At 56.0% G+C, this 15,783-nt stretch overlaps 1 protein-coding gene across 2 annotated transcripts in view; it reads right to left on the reverse strand.

The window, feature by feature from the left end:
* Window positions 1-6,668: 6,668 nt before the first annotated feature.
* The window catches only part of ZNF341 (zinc finger protein 341), a 35,063-nt gene continuing 25,948 nt past the window's right edge, over window positions 6,669-15,783 (reverse strand). For both annotated transcript variants that reach the window (XM_064167736.1, XM_064167735.1), the window contains exons 11-15: window positions 15,643-15,739; window positions 11,154-11,286; window positions 9,529-9,640; window positions 8,304-8,374; window positions 6,669-7,742 (exon numbers count right to left, since the gene is read on the reverse strand). In XM_064167736.1, the coding sequence (XP_064023806.1) occupies window positions 7,234-7,742; window positions 8,304-8,374; window positions 9,529-9,640; window positions 11,154-11,286; window positions 15,643-15,739 (922 nt within the window). In that variant the 3' untranslated portion in view covers window positions 6,669-7,233. The remainder of the gene's footprint in view (window positions 7,743-8,303; window positions 8,375-9,528; window positions 9,641-11,153; window positions 11,287-15,642; window positions 15,740-15,783) is intronic.

Here is a 15,783-nt window from a genome sequence, read left to right on the forward strand (position 1 = left end):
CCGAAGCGGCAGCGTCCTGCACTCTGGCCACAGCCACCCCAGCAGCGCTACAGGCTGGGGCCAGAGCGGCTGAGAGCAGCCAGGAGGAGAGGGAGCTGGGGGTGCTGGCAGAGAGTAGCTGAAGGTGAGGCAGCGGTGCCCAGGTGGGCAGCAGAGCCAATGGCATCCTGGGCTGGACACTCTCCAGCATCTCCACAGCCCTCTTGGCCCAGGGGCTCCAGAGCTGGATGCAGGACTCCGGGTGGGGTCTCAGCAGAGCAGAGCAGAGCAGAGGGGGAGAATCCCCTCCCTGGCCCTGCTGGCCACACTGCTGCTGCTGCAGCCCAGGCTCTGCTTGGCTCTCTGGGCTGCAAGTGCACACTGCTGGCTGCTGCTGAGCTTCTCCTCCAGCAGCACCCCCAAGTCCCTCTCCTCAGGGCTGCTCTCCAGCCACTCACTGCCCAGCCTGGGTCTGTGCTTGGCACTGCCCCAACCCAGCTGCAGGACCCTGCACTTGTTGAACCTCCTGAGCTATGCCTTTTCTCCTACCAGCTGATACTAGGCAGAGGAGACCAACCCCCACCTCACTGCAACCTCCTTTCAAGGAGTTGCAGGGGAGCAATGAGGTCTCTCTCAGCCTCCTCCAGATTAAGCAGCCCTGACTTCAGTTTCCTGGTGCTTGCCTCTGTCACCCGTGTAAGTGCAAACACACATACCCCTCCCCTCCCAGGGGTGGTGTAAAAACAAGTTACTTAACAGCAGACTGGGGCAAGAGCAGTGCTTCCCTCTGGAAATCAGCCAGGAACACGAATCCTGCCTTCTGAGCAGGGTTGGGTGAGTTCATGTGCTGTAAAACAGGCAAAGAGGAAAAGCAAAGAGCAAACAGGAGCCAAGCAGCTGCTCGTTGGGCAAGAGCCTTGTTGTGCCCTCAGCAAGAAGGAAAAGCACTGCAGTGGTTGGTTAAAAACAGTTCCACACCTATGAGGGGAAGCTCATGGATCCTGCCTCACTCTACCTTGTTAATATTGTAGTGGCAGATAGGAGAGAAAGAACAGAACAAGCACAAGAGGAAACTTGAGGCTTCCAGAAGCCACTCCCGGTGCAGGGAATCACCCACAGCTGACAGCATCAGAGGCTGGGAGAGTACAAAGGGTGGGAAGAGCTTTTACCTCTCCCACAAGCATCTCCTGTCAGAAGTGGAGCTTGAGCACCACAAACCTTTGCTCTGATCCAGTACTGCCTCCAGTTCTCCCAGAGGATGGCCCTGGGGTACTCCAGTGAACTCCCCCAAGACACTGAGATGCTTCTGACAGTGGTTTTGTCAAGTAAACAATTGCAGCCAGCTTGGAATCAGCCCTCTGGAAAGGTGCTGGCACAAAACCAGTGCCCTAAGCAGCTCAGACCCACCTTGGCCCATGCTGCAGCTGAGCAGTGGGTAGAGCCCCAGCAGAGAGCCAGAAATGGGGCAAAGTGGTGGGGAGGATTCTTCCCCTCAGGCCAGGAGGAAACAGAAGAGCTGTGCACATCTGAACTGGCACCAGGTGTGCAGAGGAGTTTAGGCAGATAGACAGGGCTGGGAGAGGGAGGAAGGAAGAGGGTTTCTGAAGCTCTTTCCCTACTGAACTGATGCCTATGTCCTGAGTAGTACTGAGAACTGCACCTAACCCAAGATGTTTCAGCATCCAGCCTCCTAATTAAGTTCTTCCCATGACATTTCCCTCCATGGCAGCAGGCAGTATGGCTACAGAGGCTTTCCCATTCGTTTCAGAATCAGAATCAGTCAGGGATGGAAGGGACCATGAGGATGCTTCCCAGAAGGAGCAGCCAAGTTCTGCCCAGCTCTGCAGGGCTGCGAAGAGCCCAGCTGGGAAGCAGGGGCCAGGAGCCACCACACTTGCAGCCAGGCAGAGACCCATCCTCTCCTCTGCCAGTCTCCCTGGCAGATGTGCACAGGACTTGCATCCAGAGAGCTTCCAGAGGCAAGGGCTGCACAACCAGCCAGCCCAGGAAGAGAAGCTTCTGTTAGCTTGCACATAATCACTCTGAGCTTTACTCTAGGGGGACAATCACTAGGCTCAAGATAAAACCTGGCAGACTTTGGTTCAGATATGCAAACAGCACAGCACCTCTCAGCTCCTGGGGCCCACAGCCACAGCTGAGCTGTTCATGGCTCTCCTCCCACTCCTGGAACTCCACTCACAGGAACACAGAATGGAAGAGGTTGGAAGGGACCTCTGGAGATCATCAAGCCAAATCCCCCTGCTAAGGAAGGTTCACCTAGAGAAGGTCACACAGGAACACATCCAGGTGAGTTTGGAATGGCTCCAGAAATGAAGACTCCACTACCTCTCTGGGCAGCCTGTGCCAGAGCTCTGTCACCCTTAAGCTAAAGAAGTTCCTCCTCACGTTCAGATGGAACTTCTCGTGTCCAGCTTTGTGCCCATTACCCTTTGTCCTGTCACTGGGCACCACTGAACAAAGCCTGGTCCCATCCTCCTGACACCCACCCTTGAAGTACTGATCAGCACTGCTGAGTTCCCCACTCAGGCTGCTCTTCTCCAGACTAAATAGCTCAAATCCTCTCAGTCTTTCCTCCTCACAGAGATGTTCCTGTCCCCTCAGCATCTTTGCAGCCCCTTGCTGTGCCCTCTCCAGCGAGTCCCTGTCTCTCTTGAACTGAGGAGCCCAGAACTGGACACAGTACTCCAGATGTTGCCTCATCAGGGCAGAATAGAGGAGGAGAACCTCCCTTGACCCACTGGCCACACTCTTCTTGATGCACCCCAGGATGCCATTGGCCTTCTTGGCCCTGAGGGCACATTGCTGGCTCATGGGCATCCTGTTGTCCACCAGGACCTCCAGGTCCTTTGCCCCAGAGCTGCTCTCCAACAGATCAGCCCCAACCTGTACTGATCCATGGGGCTGTTCTGCCCCAGATGCAGGACTCCACACTTGCCCTTGCTGAGCTTCATTTCATTCTCAGCCAGTTCAGCTTCCAGCACCTGGCTGGCCTGGCAAGAAGCAGGGGCAAGGAAGGAAGGGCCATGCCTCCAGACAGTGCCTGGGAGCTGGAGGGGAGCTGCACCCACACACCTGGTCTGAAAATAACCCTAAGTGCCAGGGCTGCGACCACGTAATGACACTGTGCAGTGAGGGCACAGAGGGCAGCAGAACAGGAAAAGTATATTTAGCAAACTGCTTCCTGCTCCTGCTCCCCTCCTGCCAGACCTAAGCACTTCAAACCTTGTGGGTGACCAAAGCCTGGCCGTCAGAGCAGCCCAGCCCCGTCATGGACACACAGAAGCAGGAAGGACTGCCCGGAGGGCTCAGCCCAGCAGCCTCCTGCCAGGCATGACAGCACACAGCAAGAATTTGGAGTATCACCAGGTCCTGAGGCCTCACAGCCTCTGTCCCCTCCTTCCTGTGACCTCTTGGTAGAGATTTTTCTGGTTTGTGTCCCAACATGTCCCTGTTTGTCTTTTGTCCCCTCCCTGCTGCATGTCTGAGGAGTCTGGCTCCACCTTCTCCATTCCCACCTGCAAGGCAGCAGCAAGACCTCTCCTTGCCCTCTTCCAAGGCACGAATCCCCTCAGCTTCCAGCCTGCCCTGTAAGCCCTGTGCTCCATTTCCTCACACCCACCAGCAGCAGGAGGCACAGAAGCATCACCAAAAGCAGCTGAATGAGGGGAAAGTGAGCCAGGAAAGTGTAGGACCAAAGCCAAGTGATAGTGGGACCCATCCTGACAAAAGCATTCCAGGGGTGGCAGTGTAACCCATCCTTAGCCTGGGTGCAGTCTGCGAGCAGATGCCACCAGGAGATGCCCCAATGGCATGGCACTGTCACCCTGGGCCTGCAGATCTTTGACACTGTCTGCCAGAACGAGCTCCTGGCACAGCTGGCAGCTCCTGCCTTGGACAGATTCACTCTGATATGGGTCAACAAAAGCCTGGAGGGCCAGGCCCAGAGAGTGGTGGTGACAGGTGTCACATCCAGCTGGCAGCTGGCACTAGTGCTGTGCCCCAGGGATCAGTGCTGGGCACAGTCCTGTCCAGTATCTTTATTGATGATCTGGAGCAGGGGATTGAGTCCAGCAGCAGTGAATTTATAGATGGCACCAAGCTAGGAGCAGTGTGGAGCTGTTGGAGGGTAGCAGAGCCCTGCAGAGGGACCTGGCCAGGCTGCATGGGTGGGCAGAGGCCAATGGGATGAGACTGAACAAGGCCAAGTGCAGGGTTCTGCACTTTGGCCACAACAACCCCAAGCAGCACTCCAGGCTGGGGACTGAGTGGCTGAGAGCAGCCAGGCAGAGAGGGAGCTGGGGGTGGTGGGAGAGAGGAGCTAAAGAGGAGGCAGCAGTGCCCAGGTGGGCAGCAGAGCCAATGGCATCCTGGGCTGGCTGAGGAGCAGTGTGGGCAGCAGGACAAGGGAGGTTCTTCTGCCCCTGTGCTCAGCACTGCTCAGGCCACACCTTGAGTGCTGTGTCCAGTTCTGGGCTCCTCCATTGCAGAGAGCTGTTGAGGTGCTGGAAGGTGTTTGGAGAAGGGCGACAAAGCTGGGGAGGGGCCTGGAACACAAACTCTATGAGGAGAGGCTGAGGGAGCTGGGGGGGTGCAGCCTGCAGCAGAGGAGGCTCAGGGCAGAGCTCATTGCTGTCTGCAGCTGCCTGCAGGGAGGCTGTAGCCAGGTGGGGTTGGGCTCTGCTGCCAGGCAGCCAGCACCAGAAGAAGGGGACAGAGGCTCAAGCTGTGCCAGGGCAGGTCTAGGCTGGATGTTGTTAGGAAGTTCCTGGCAGAGAGAGTGATTGGCATTGGAATGGGCTGCCCAGGGAGGTGGTGGAGTGGCTGTGGCTGGAGGTGTTGAAGCCAAGCCTGACTGGGGCACTTAGTGCCATGGTGTGGTTGGTTGGGCAGGGCTGGGTGCTAGGTTGGGCTGGCTGAGCTTGGAGCTCTCTTCCAACCTGCTTGATTCCATCATTCTATGATCTGAGCATGAAGAGCAACTTGAGGCCAAGCAATGGGCTGGAGCTCAGGCTGGCTGCAGGCAGGGTCAGGCTCCTCAGACCAGTATCACTGGGCTGGCTGATCCAGTGCCCAGCAGCAGCCACCACTTCCCAGGTGGCAAGGTGGGAATTTCAGTACCAGGACTGCCTGAACTCATGCCATGCTCTGCACCAGCCCCACAGCATTGTCCACCTACAGACAACTGAGCAGCTTATCACTCCTTTACCAGGGAAAGCTCAGCTGGGCTGGCTGACATAAGGAGCAGGAAGAATGCTTTGGAGAGCAGAGCATGGGAACAGCACAGCTCACGAGGACCTGGAGGTATTAGTGATTCACAGACTTACAGTTGGAAGGGACCCTCAAAGACCAACTTGTCCAACTGCCCTGCAGCCAGCAGGGACACCTCCAGCCAGAACAGGCTGCTCCAAGTCACATCAAGCTTGATTTTCAATGTCTCCAGGGATGAAACCTCAACCACATCCCTGGGCAGCCTGTTCCAGTATTTCACCACCCTCACTGTGAACAACTTCCTCCTGATGTCCAACCTAAATCTCCCCTGCTCCAGTTTCAAACCATTGCCTGTCATCCTTTCACTCCAAGGCTTTCTAAACAGTCTCTCCCCAGCCTTCCTGTAGGTCCCTTTCAGACACTGAAATGTAGCTCTGAGCTCTCCCTGGAACCTTCTTCTCCAGGCTGAACAGCCCCAACTCTCTCAGCTGCCCTTCCCAGAAGAGGTGCTCCAGCCCTCTGCTCATCTTCATGGCCTTTTCTGGCCCTGCTCCAGCAGGTCCATGTCCTTTCTGTGCTGGGGGCCCCACAACTGGACACAGCACTGCAGGTGAGGTCTCCCCAGAGCACAGCAGAGGGGCAGGATCCCCTCTCTCCATCTCTGCCCACGCTGCTTCTGATGCACCTCAGGCTGCCCTTGGCCTTCTTCTGGGCTGCAAGTGCCCATTGCTGGCTCATGCCCAGCTTCTCACCCACCAGTACCCCTAAGTCCTGTTCTGCAGAGCTGCTCTCAATCTCATCACCTTTTTTCCACACAACAGCCCCAGGGCATCCTGTGACAGCATAAAAGCAGTGGCTGAGCACAGTACAGGAAGGCAAAAGGAGCCTGGCAGGGCAGGGAAGAAGAGAGCAGCACATTTGCTGTCCCCTTCTTCCCACTCTGGGCTCCAGACTTGCCTGTGCAGCTCCTTTACCAACATTGCACAATGTTCATTTTCAGCTCCTGGGTTTGCTGCTGTCATGCTGGTTTGGGGCTCCTGCTTAGGCAATGGGAGAGGAGAAACCAAGCAGAGGAGAAATTGTTCCAGTCACACCTGACTTGCTACCTAAACACACCAACTGCTCACCTGCCAGTGACCACTGAAACTCCTACTTAAGGCCTGAGCTAAAGGAATGCACAGGCTGGGAAGCAGCTGGCAGAGAAGAGCAGCACAGAAGCAGCACCTAGCATGGAGCCAGCACTAGAACAGCGCCTCAGAGAGGCACCACAGGTTTCCTGACTGACCCTGCACACTTCACCCAGGCTTTAGTCTCTCCCTGTGCAAAGATGGGGTCACATTTAACTGTCACAAGGATTCAGTGATGTCTGAGACACTTTGAGACCCTTGGCTAGGGAGAAAAAACCATGACAAGAACAAACACTGTGGAGAAAATACCAACCACTGACTCCAGGCAGCGCAGGAGGTCCAAGGTGTTTATAACACATGTAGTAGAGACAAGGTGAATCTTTCTACTGATAGAGACAGAGAGGAGAAAGATACCTGAGATGAGCCTATCAGGGGATTGTGAAGAGTGTTCCCAAAGGATCTCAGGATGAACTTGCTTCCACTAGGAAGGATCGTTTGCTCTCGGAAAGGCCACCCAAATACTGGGCAATACAGCTTTTAGGCCAGGAAAAAAACCACAGATGGGACAGGCTGTGATTTGCAAAGCCACCTGATTGCAGCAACTCTGTTGCAAGTTTGCACCCTCCTTTTCTTTACCCTGATTCAGGGAGCTTGAGTCTTTTCTTGCCCGGGGCTGAGCAGTGATGCAGAGGGACAAGAAATAGCAGCGCCTCGTAGCCGCTGGTGGCTTCCAAGCAGTCCTCTGCCCGAGATGAAAGCCAATCTCTCTCCCACATCCATCTGAGCTCCCCACAAGAGCTTTGGTCTGTCCCACGGGGCTCGGTGTGGGCACTGAGCCCGCCAGCCCCAGCAGCAGCAGCAGCAGCAGCCCTCAGCCACACAGTGGCTCCAGGCAGGGTCACTCCGTGGTCTGGATGTACACGGGCACAGCCAGCATGGCGCAGGCACCGTCCGAGGGACTCTGCAGCTCTGCCAGCCCCAGGTTGGATGCGATGCTGTTAGGCTGCCCGAGGTCCGAGTCGGCAGCTCCTGCCTCACCAACCACGATGGACAGGACCGCGTCCGACTCCGGGAAGGGTTCTTTGTTAGGGCCTCCTTCGGGAGGGCTTTGCCCGCCGGCGGCACCGTCCTTGAGCTCCGCCAGCCCCAGCTGGCTGGGGAGGGCCAGGGCTGCCTTGCGCCCCCGTGCCACCCGCTTCTTCTGGGGCTTCCTGAGCTGCAGCTCCTTGTCCTTGGGGGAGCCCGAGCGGCACTTGTGGTCCTTCATGTACTTGTGCCGGGTGAAGCCCTTGCTGCAGGTGGGGCAGCGGTACTTGTAGTTGCCGGTGTGCGAGCGCTGGTGCTCCACCATGTGGGCACGGCGGCTGAAGGACTTGTTACAGTACTGGCACTTGTGGATCTTCATCCCTGCACGGAGCAGCAGACAGAGAGCTCAGTTAGAGACCCTGCACCCTCCCGCAGAGCTTCGGCAAAGCCTGCGCCGTGCCAAGGATGTGCATAGAAGGTTTCACCTGCCCCCCGAGGAGATGCTCACATGCAGACACAGAATGGCTTCTGTTAGGAAGGACCTCAGAGACCATCTGCTCCAGCTCTGCCTACAGATTGGAACTGGCCTAGCAAACAGCCCACAGCTCAGACATAGCTCACTTAGGCCTGCAGCAGAGGCAAAGACCCTAGAAGTAAGAAGCATTAAGAACTGAAGCCTCTATGTGGCAAACACTGTGCCGTGGAGAGGAACATCCTGCCACAGCAAACTAGACTGTGGCTGTGTTAGCTGAGCAGTGGGAGGAGGGAAAGCAGCTGTCAGGGACGTTCTGCATTCATGGGAGTATAAAGCAGAAGCCCTTTTACAGTTTGCTGTCTCTTGTTCCTCAGGCTTGCTCCTCTGACACGCTCCTGCAGCACCACAGCAACCTCAGCCCCCTTGCTCCCCAGCAGCAGCAGCAGCCTGGGCTGAGCTACACTTACCCGAGTGGGACAGGATGTGAGCCTTCAGCTTGTCAGGCCTGTTGAACTCCTTATTGCAGCCTGTGTGGCTTCTGTAAGGACAACACATGCTGGTGAGCAGCCTGAACCAGCTGAGGAACCACCTCTAAGCATATCCTGAACCAGAAAGAGATCCAGAACCTTTCTTAGCAATGCTACTTCGGTCCTCCTGGAGAGGGGCCAGGAACAGACAGGTTGCTGCTAGGACTTGTGGCTTCTGCTAGACTGCAGAGAGCCTGTGTCTGCTAAAAGCAGAGGGTTCAAGATCCCAGCTGGATACAAAACTATTTTGGAAAGAGCTACAGGTCTCCTGAGCGAACTGAGGTTGTTCTGCCTGGAGAAAAGGAGGCTGAGGGGAGACCTTCTGGCTCTCATCAACTCCCTGGAGGTTGGAGCCAGGTGTGGGCTGGCCTCTTCTCCCAGGTAACAAGTGAGAGGACGAGAGGAAATGGCCTCCAGTTGCACCAGGGCAGGTTTAGGTCAGACATCAGAAGAAACTCCTTCACTGGAAGGGTTGTCAATCGCTGGCACAGGCTGCTCAGGGAGATGGTTGAATCCCCAGGCCTGGAGGTGTTTCAGAGAGGCAGAGCTGTGGTGCTGAGGGCCACGGTTTAGCAGCAGCCTTGGCAGAGTTAGAGAACAGTTTGGTCTTGATGACTTTAAAGGTCTTTTCCAACCAAAGTGATTTGATGATTCTACAAGGTGGCTGGAGCAGGGAGAAGCCAGACAGTTTTGGCTATCACAGTATCATCACATCACAGTATCACCAAGGTTGGAAGAGACCTCAAAGATCATCAAGTCTCCTATCTCAGGAGACCTAGGGCTGTGCCATGGATTTGGGATGCACCTGCTAAACATGGCTTTGGCACCTCCTGTTGCCAAGTGCTTTCCAAGACATGACAGCTGGGGAAGGCCCATCATTCAGGCAAGCCTTGCTCCTCATCCCAGTGGTCCCCCAGTGCAACTCCCCACATAGGCAGGCCTTTACAAGCCTTGATGGACCAAGATGAAGTGATGTGGCCCCAGAGGAAGTCAGTGGCACTTCTGAGTTCCCACAGCACACAGCATTCCAGCCTCCCCAAGGAGCAGCGAATGGGCAGGTGCCACACAGGTATCCTAAGGCAGCTGGGAAGGGACATTTCTTCCTTCCCAAAGCCCAGGCCAACCCCACTGGGACATGCCCCCGAGTTGGAGACTGGCTACATACGACAAGGGACATTTGTACTTCTTGAAAGGCTCATGGATCAGCATGTGGCGCTTCAGCTTGTCCTTGCGATTGAAAGCCGCGTCGCACACCGAGCACTTGAATGGCTTCTCACCTGGAGAGAGACACCAGGAGTCACCAGGAGGCCACTCACACAGGGCTGTCCCGGCCACCACAGGGCTGTCCTGGTCACACAGGGCTGTCCCGGTCACCACAGGGCTGTATGTGGCAGCTGGGTTGCTCTGCATCTCATAGAGTCCTAGAATCAAGCAAGCTGGAAGAGAGCTCCAAGCTCAGCCAGCCCAACCTAGCACCCAGCTCCAACCAACCAACCAGACCATGGCACTAAGTGCCCCAGCCAGGCTTGGCTGCAACACCTCCAGCCACAGCCACTCCACCACCTCCCTGGGCAGCCCATTCCAATGCCAATCACTCTCTCTGCCAGCAGCTTCCTCCAACCATCCAGCTGGGGGTTGGCAGTCTGCAACAGATGAGGCTCAGGGCAGAGCTCATTGCTGTCTGCAGCTGCCTGCAGGGAGGCTGTAGCCAGGTGGGGTTGGGCTGTGCTGCCAGGCAGCCAGCAGCAGAACAAAGGGACAGAGGCTCAAGCTGTGCCAGGGCAGGTCTAGGCTGGATGTGAGGAGGAAGTTGCTGGCAGAGAGAGTGATTGGCATTGGAATGGGCTGCCCAGGAAGGTGGTGGAGTGGCTGTAGCTGGAGGTGTTGCAGCCAAGGCTGGCTGGGGCACTTAGTGCCATGGTGTGGTTGGTTGGGCAGGGCTGGGTGCTAGGTTGGGCTGGCTGAGCTTGGAGCTCTCTTCCAACCTGCTTGATTCTATTCAACTCTATTCTATTTGTGCTGCTCCTCAGGAGTCAGGTTGGGACCGACTTTCTTTACCACCTTTGTTAAGTGAGAGGTGTCCCCTCCCTCCCTCAAGTGGGAGGTGTCCTTACTCATGGCTGAGGGGTTGAAATTGGCTGACCTTGAAGGTCTCTACCAACCCAAACCAGTCCACAATTTCCTGTCCCCATGTCACTAAAACTAACTCACAGATGGAATGGGCTGCCCGGGGAGGTATCACAGTATCATCAGGGTTGGAAGAGACCTCACAGATCATCAAGTCCAACCCTTTACCACAGAGCTCAAGGCCAGACCATGGCACCAAGTGCCACGTCCAGTCCTGCCTTCAACAGCTCCAGGGACGGCGACTCCACCACCTCCCCGGGCAGCCCATTCCAGTGTCCAATGACTCTCTCAGGGAAGAACTTTCTCCTCACCTCCAGCCTAAATTTCCCCTGGCACAGCCTGAGACTGTGTCCTCTTGTTCTGGTGCTGGCCACCTGAGAGAAGAGAGCAACCTCCTCCTGGCCACAACCTCCCCTCAGGTAGTTGTAGACAGCAGTAAGGTCTCCCCTGAGCCTCCTCTTCTCCAGGTGGTGGAGTCGCCGTCCCTGGAGCTGTTCAAGGCAGGACTGGACATGGCACTTGGTGCCATGGTCTGGCCTTGAGCTCTGTGCTAAAGGGTTGGACTTGATGATCTGTGAGCTTCCAACCTTGGTGATACTGTGACACTGTGACCATGCTGGGCAGGGCAGGGCAGGGAGCAGCACGCCACGGGGGTAGCCTTACCCGAGTGGATGTGGGCATGCAGCTTGAGGTAGTGCTCCCTGCGGAAGAACTTCTTGCAGACCTGGCACTTGAACTTGCTGCCCCCTCCGTGCGTGGGGATGTGGCGCCGCAGGTAGCGCTCGCAGGGGAACACCTGCAAAGGCACCGGACCCAGCCTGAGAGCCTGCACTGCAGCCAGGGGCGCCGCAGCTGTGCCTGCAGACAGAGGCTAACAGGCTCCCGGGGATCAGGATTCTCTGTAAGGACACACAGAGAGGAGCCTCGGGTTTGGAGAAGGAGGATACAGAAGGATTTAAAGAAACAAACCAAATGGCCCCAGGATGACAAGGGGAGAAAAGCAGTCCCAGAATAAACCAGGGGATGCCAAAGCCACTGAAACAGCAAGCAGGAACATCCAACGGGGAGAGAAAGGCAAGCAACAGCTGCAGCAAAACACAGGTCACTCCAAACAAAGCCCTGCACAGAGACACACAGACCCCACAGAGAGACAGACACAAAAACACACACAGACACACACACAAACCCCACAGAGAGACAGACACACAAACTCCACAGACACACACACAAACCCCCCACAGACACACACAAACCCCACACAGACACACACAAACCCCACAGAGAGACAGACACACAAACACCCCACAGAGAGACAGACACACAAACCCCACACAGACACACACACAAACCCCACACAGACACACACAAACCCCACACAGACACACACAAACCCCACAGAGAGACAGACACACAAACTCCACAGACACACACACAACCCCCACACAGACACACACAAACCCCACACACACACAAACCCCCCCACAGACACACACAAACCCCACACACACACAAACCCCCCCACAGACACACACAAACCCCACAGACACACACACAAACCCCACAGACACACAAACCCCACAGACACACACAAACCCCACACACACACACACAAACCCCCCCCACACACACACAAACCCCACACACACACACACAAACCCCACACACAAACCCCACACACAAACCCCACAGACACACACACACAAAAGCCCCACAGACACACAAACCCCACAGACACACACACAAACCCCACACACAAACCCCACACACAAACCCCCCCAGACACACACAAAACTCCCCCAGACACACACAAAACTCCCCCAGACACACACAAACCCGCCCAGACACACACAAACCCGCCCAGACACACACAAAACCCCCACAGACAGACATAAAACCCCACAGACACACATAAACACCCCCCACAGACACACAGAGAGACACAAAACCCACACCCCGCCCCCAGACACATGCACAAACCCCCCCACAGGCCAATAAGCCTATTAGATGTCCTGGCTTGCCCCACCCTTCTGCTGATGGGGGAGGCAAGGGTGGGAGGAGAACAGAGGCTTGGGCCATTATGTCCCTCCCAAAGTGCACCCACAGGTGTTTAGGTACTTGCTGGGCTCTTGCCCCAGTCAGGATGAGCAAGCCCTGGGGGTGCCTGGGCTTGGCAAGTGCCATTTGATTGGGGACTCTCTGTGGCCAAGGAGCCTTTGCACTCAGGCAGTGTCAGTGGAGCTAAGCTGCAAGCAGCTGAGCTGCTGCTGCCCTTCTGCCTCAGGGAGCTGCCTCTGCCTCACTGCCCTCCTGCTCTGCCTCCTGCTTCAGACCAGCTTAGCCCTGGTGTTCTGGGCTCAAACCACCTGGAAACTGAAGTGCCTCGAGGTCCCCAGGAGAAGGCATTTCAGTGCCTCTGCCATGGTGCTCTCTGCACAGCTGCCAGAGATCTGCCTGCACCTCTGCAACCCTCCGTGCCAAGGGGCACCAGGAGCAGGGCAGAGATCCTCTGCCTCTTTCCCAGCAGCCTGGGAGGATCTGGAAGCCTCTCAAGGGCCGAGCAGCTCCAACCCTGCCACAAAGGAGCCAGGGACTGTCCTGACATTCCTCCTCCCCAGCAGTGAGCAGCACAGGCTTGCCCCAGGGCTGCCTGTTAGGCAGTGAGGCAAAGCCATTGTGGGGCTAAGCTCTCCCAGTGTTCTGCTTCTCCTGACTGAATGAACTGCCCATGAGCAGCCTTGGGAAGGCTTTCCTGGCCCAATTAGAGCCCAAATGGAACTCATTTGCATAGAGCTGTGGGCAGGGCTTGCTGGAAATCAAATGCACTACATCTTGTGTAATTCCTGCCTCATTAATTGCCACAACTAAATCAGTCCAAGGGAACCAGAGAATGGGTTGGGTTGGGAGAGACCTTGACTGATCATCTAGAAGATGTGCTCCTTCCCAATGCAGCCTGCTTCAGCAGCAGCCATGCATGGCCACCTCTTCCCATGTCCTGCACCCTACAGCAGTCCCAAGAGCACAATTCAGGGCAGGACAGAGCCCAGCAGGCAAAACACAGGACCAGTGGTGCTGTTTCCATGCTACCAGAAGCTATTCACAGGAGAAACCAGGAGGAGCTCATGTGCTGGTGGTTGACAGCAAGCAGAAGATGCTCCAGCAGTGTGCTCAGGTGGCTAAAAAGTGGCTCAGCAATGGTGAGGCCAGCAGGAGAAGGGCAGGGATTGTCCCCCTTTTGTATAGATCTGCAGGCAGGGCTTGCTGGAAATCAAATGAACTACATCTTGTAGAATTCCTGCCACAACTAAACCTTCCCTCTGCTGCAAGCTCAAAGGCCCTCCCAGGCTGAGGAGGGCATGCAGCTGGGAGGGGAAGGGGAGAGCAGAGAGGTAAAGAAAAGGTTATTAACCATGGCAGGAATGTTTCCCCTTCCTGAGCTACCTCAGCACAGAGTGCTCACTCCTTTGGGGCTGTCCCTGCCCTCACTGTGCAGCATTTTCCTTTGCTATAAACAGAGGAGCAAAGGCCCAACATTGAGTCTGGATTTCAGAAAATAATTGATTAGAATTCAAACCCCACACAACTGTGCCCCCCTCAAACCCCCCTGGGGGTCTGCTGAAGAGAAGGTTTCCAGCCAGAACCTACTCAGGCATGGTTCCAGTCCCATCACTCAGACTGGCTCCTCTTTGCCAAGGACACAGAGCACTCATCCAACGGAGAAGAATCACAGGAACCCAGAGGCTTTTGTTGCAAGGGCAAATGAGGACAGCACTGGAGATGTATGAGCTCCTGCAGGACCCAGGGCTTTCCACACCCAACCCTTCCAGGCATGGTGGGTTAAAGGCACTGGCACTGCTCTATGACTCCCTCAAAGCAGCCTCACTCCATCTGCTCCACCTGCCAGCAGCCCAGTGTGCCATCCTGTGCTGTCCTGGCAAGCAGGGAGCTCCCCTGGCAAACCCTGTTCAGCACATGGGACCTGGGAAAGAAGCCAGCACTGGGCAGGGAGTACACTTTGGAGAGAGGCCAGAGCTGGAGGCCAGGCTCAGAAGCACCTGGTGAGCCTGCCAGGCTCTGCTGAGGTAGGGAGAGGAAAAAGTGGTGGTCAATGGTGCCAAGGCCAACTGGAGACCTGTAACTAGTGGAGACCCCCAGGGATCAGTGCTGGGTCTGATCCTGTTCAACATCTTTATCAATGCCATTGATAAGGGGACAGACAGACAAGTTTGCTGACAGTACCAAACTGAGAGGCTTGGCTGAGACACCTGGAGGCTGTGCAGCCATTCAGTGAGACTGGGACAGGCTGAGAGCTGGGCAGAGAGGAACCTGATGAGGGTCAGCAAGGACAAATGCTGAGTCCTGCCCCTGGGGAGGAACAATAAACTGCAGCAGCACAGGCTGGGAGGTGACTGCTGGAGAGCAGACCCAAGGAGAAGGAGCTGGGAGTGCTGGTGGGCAACAAGTTCTGTGCTGGTGGGCAACAAGTTCTGCATGGGCAGCAAAGTGCCCTGGGGGGCAAGAAGGGCAGTGGGGTCCTGGGGGACATCAAGAAGAGTGTGGCCAGCAGACTGAGGGAGGTTCTCCTGCCCCTCTGCCCTGGTGAGATCTCACTTGGAATACTGCATCCAGTTCTGGGCTCCCCAGTTCAAGAGGAACAGGGATCTACTAGAGAGTCCAAGGGAGGGCTCTAAGGATGCTGCAGGGACTGATGAGAGGCTGAGAGCCCTGGGACTATTTAGTATGGAGAAGAGAAGGCTGAGTGAGAGGGGATCTGATCAATGCCTGTAAATAGCTGAGGAAGGAAGGGACAGGGACAGCCTCTGCTCACTTGTGGATAGGGCAAGGGTAGTGGATGGAAAACAGCACAGGAAGTTCCACCTCAACACGAGGAAGAACTTCTTGCCTGGAAGGGTCCCAGAGGCCTGGCACAGGCTGTCCAGAGAGGTTTTAGAGTCTCCTCCTTTGGAACCTTTCCAGCCCTGTCTGGATGTGTTCCTGTGTCAGCTGTGCTGGATTCTATGGTCCTGTTCTGGCAGGGGGGTTAGACCTGAAGATCTTCCAACCTCTAACATCCTGTGATCCTATGAAAGGGAGCAGAGGGTTCCTGCCCCCATGAAGAGCCCCAGCTAGGTGTCCAGGATGAGCTCCCACTCACCTTCTGGCAGTGAGGGCAGGGGAAGTTGTGTGTGGCTGTCTGCAGATGGTGCTCCAGGGCCTCCGGGGTGGAGTATTTATTGACACACTTCACACACCTGAGTGCAGAGGGAAAGGACACGGCCTGAGAGCAAGGCTGTGG

This window comes from Pogoniulus pusillus, chromosome 29, assembly GCF_015220805.1.
Source record: "Pogoniulus pusillus isolate bPogPus1 chromosome 29, bPogPus1.pri, whole genome shotgun sequence".
Classification (NCBI taxonomy): Eukaryota; Metazoa; Chordata; class Aves; order Piciformes; family Lybiidae; genus Pogoniulus; species Pogoniulus pusillus.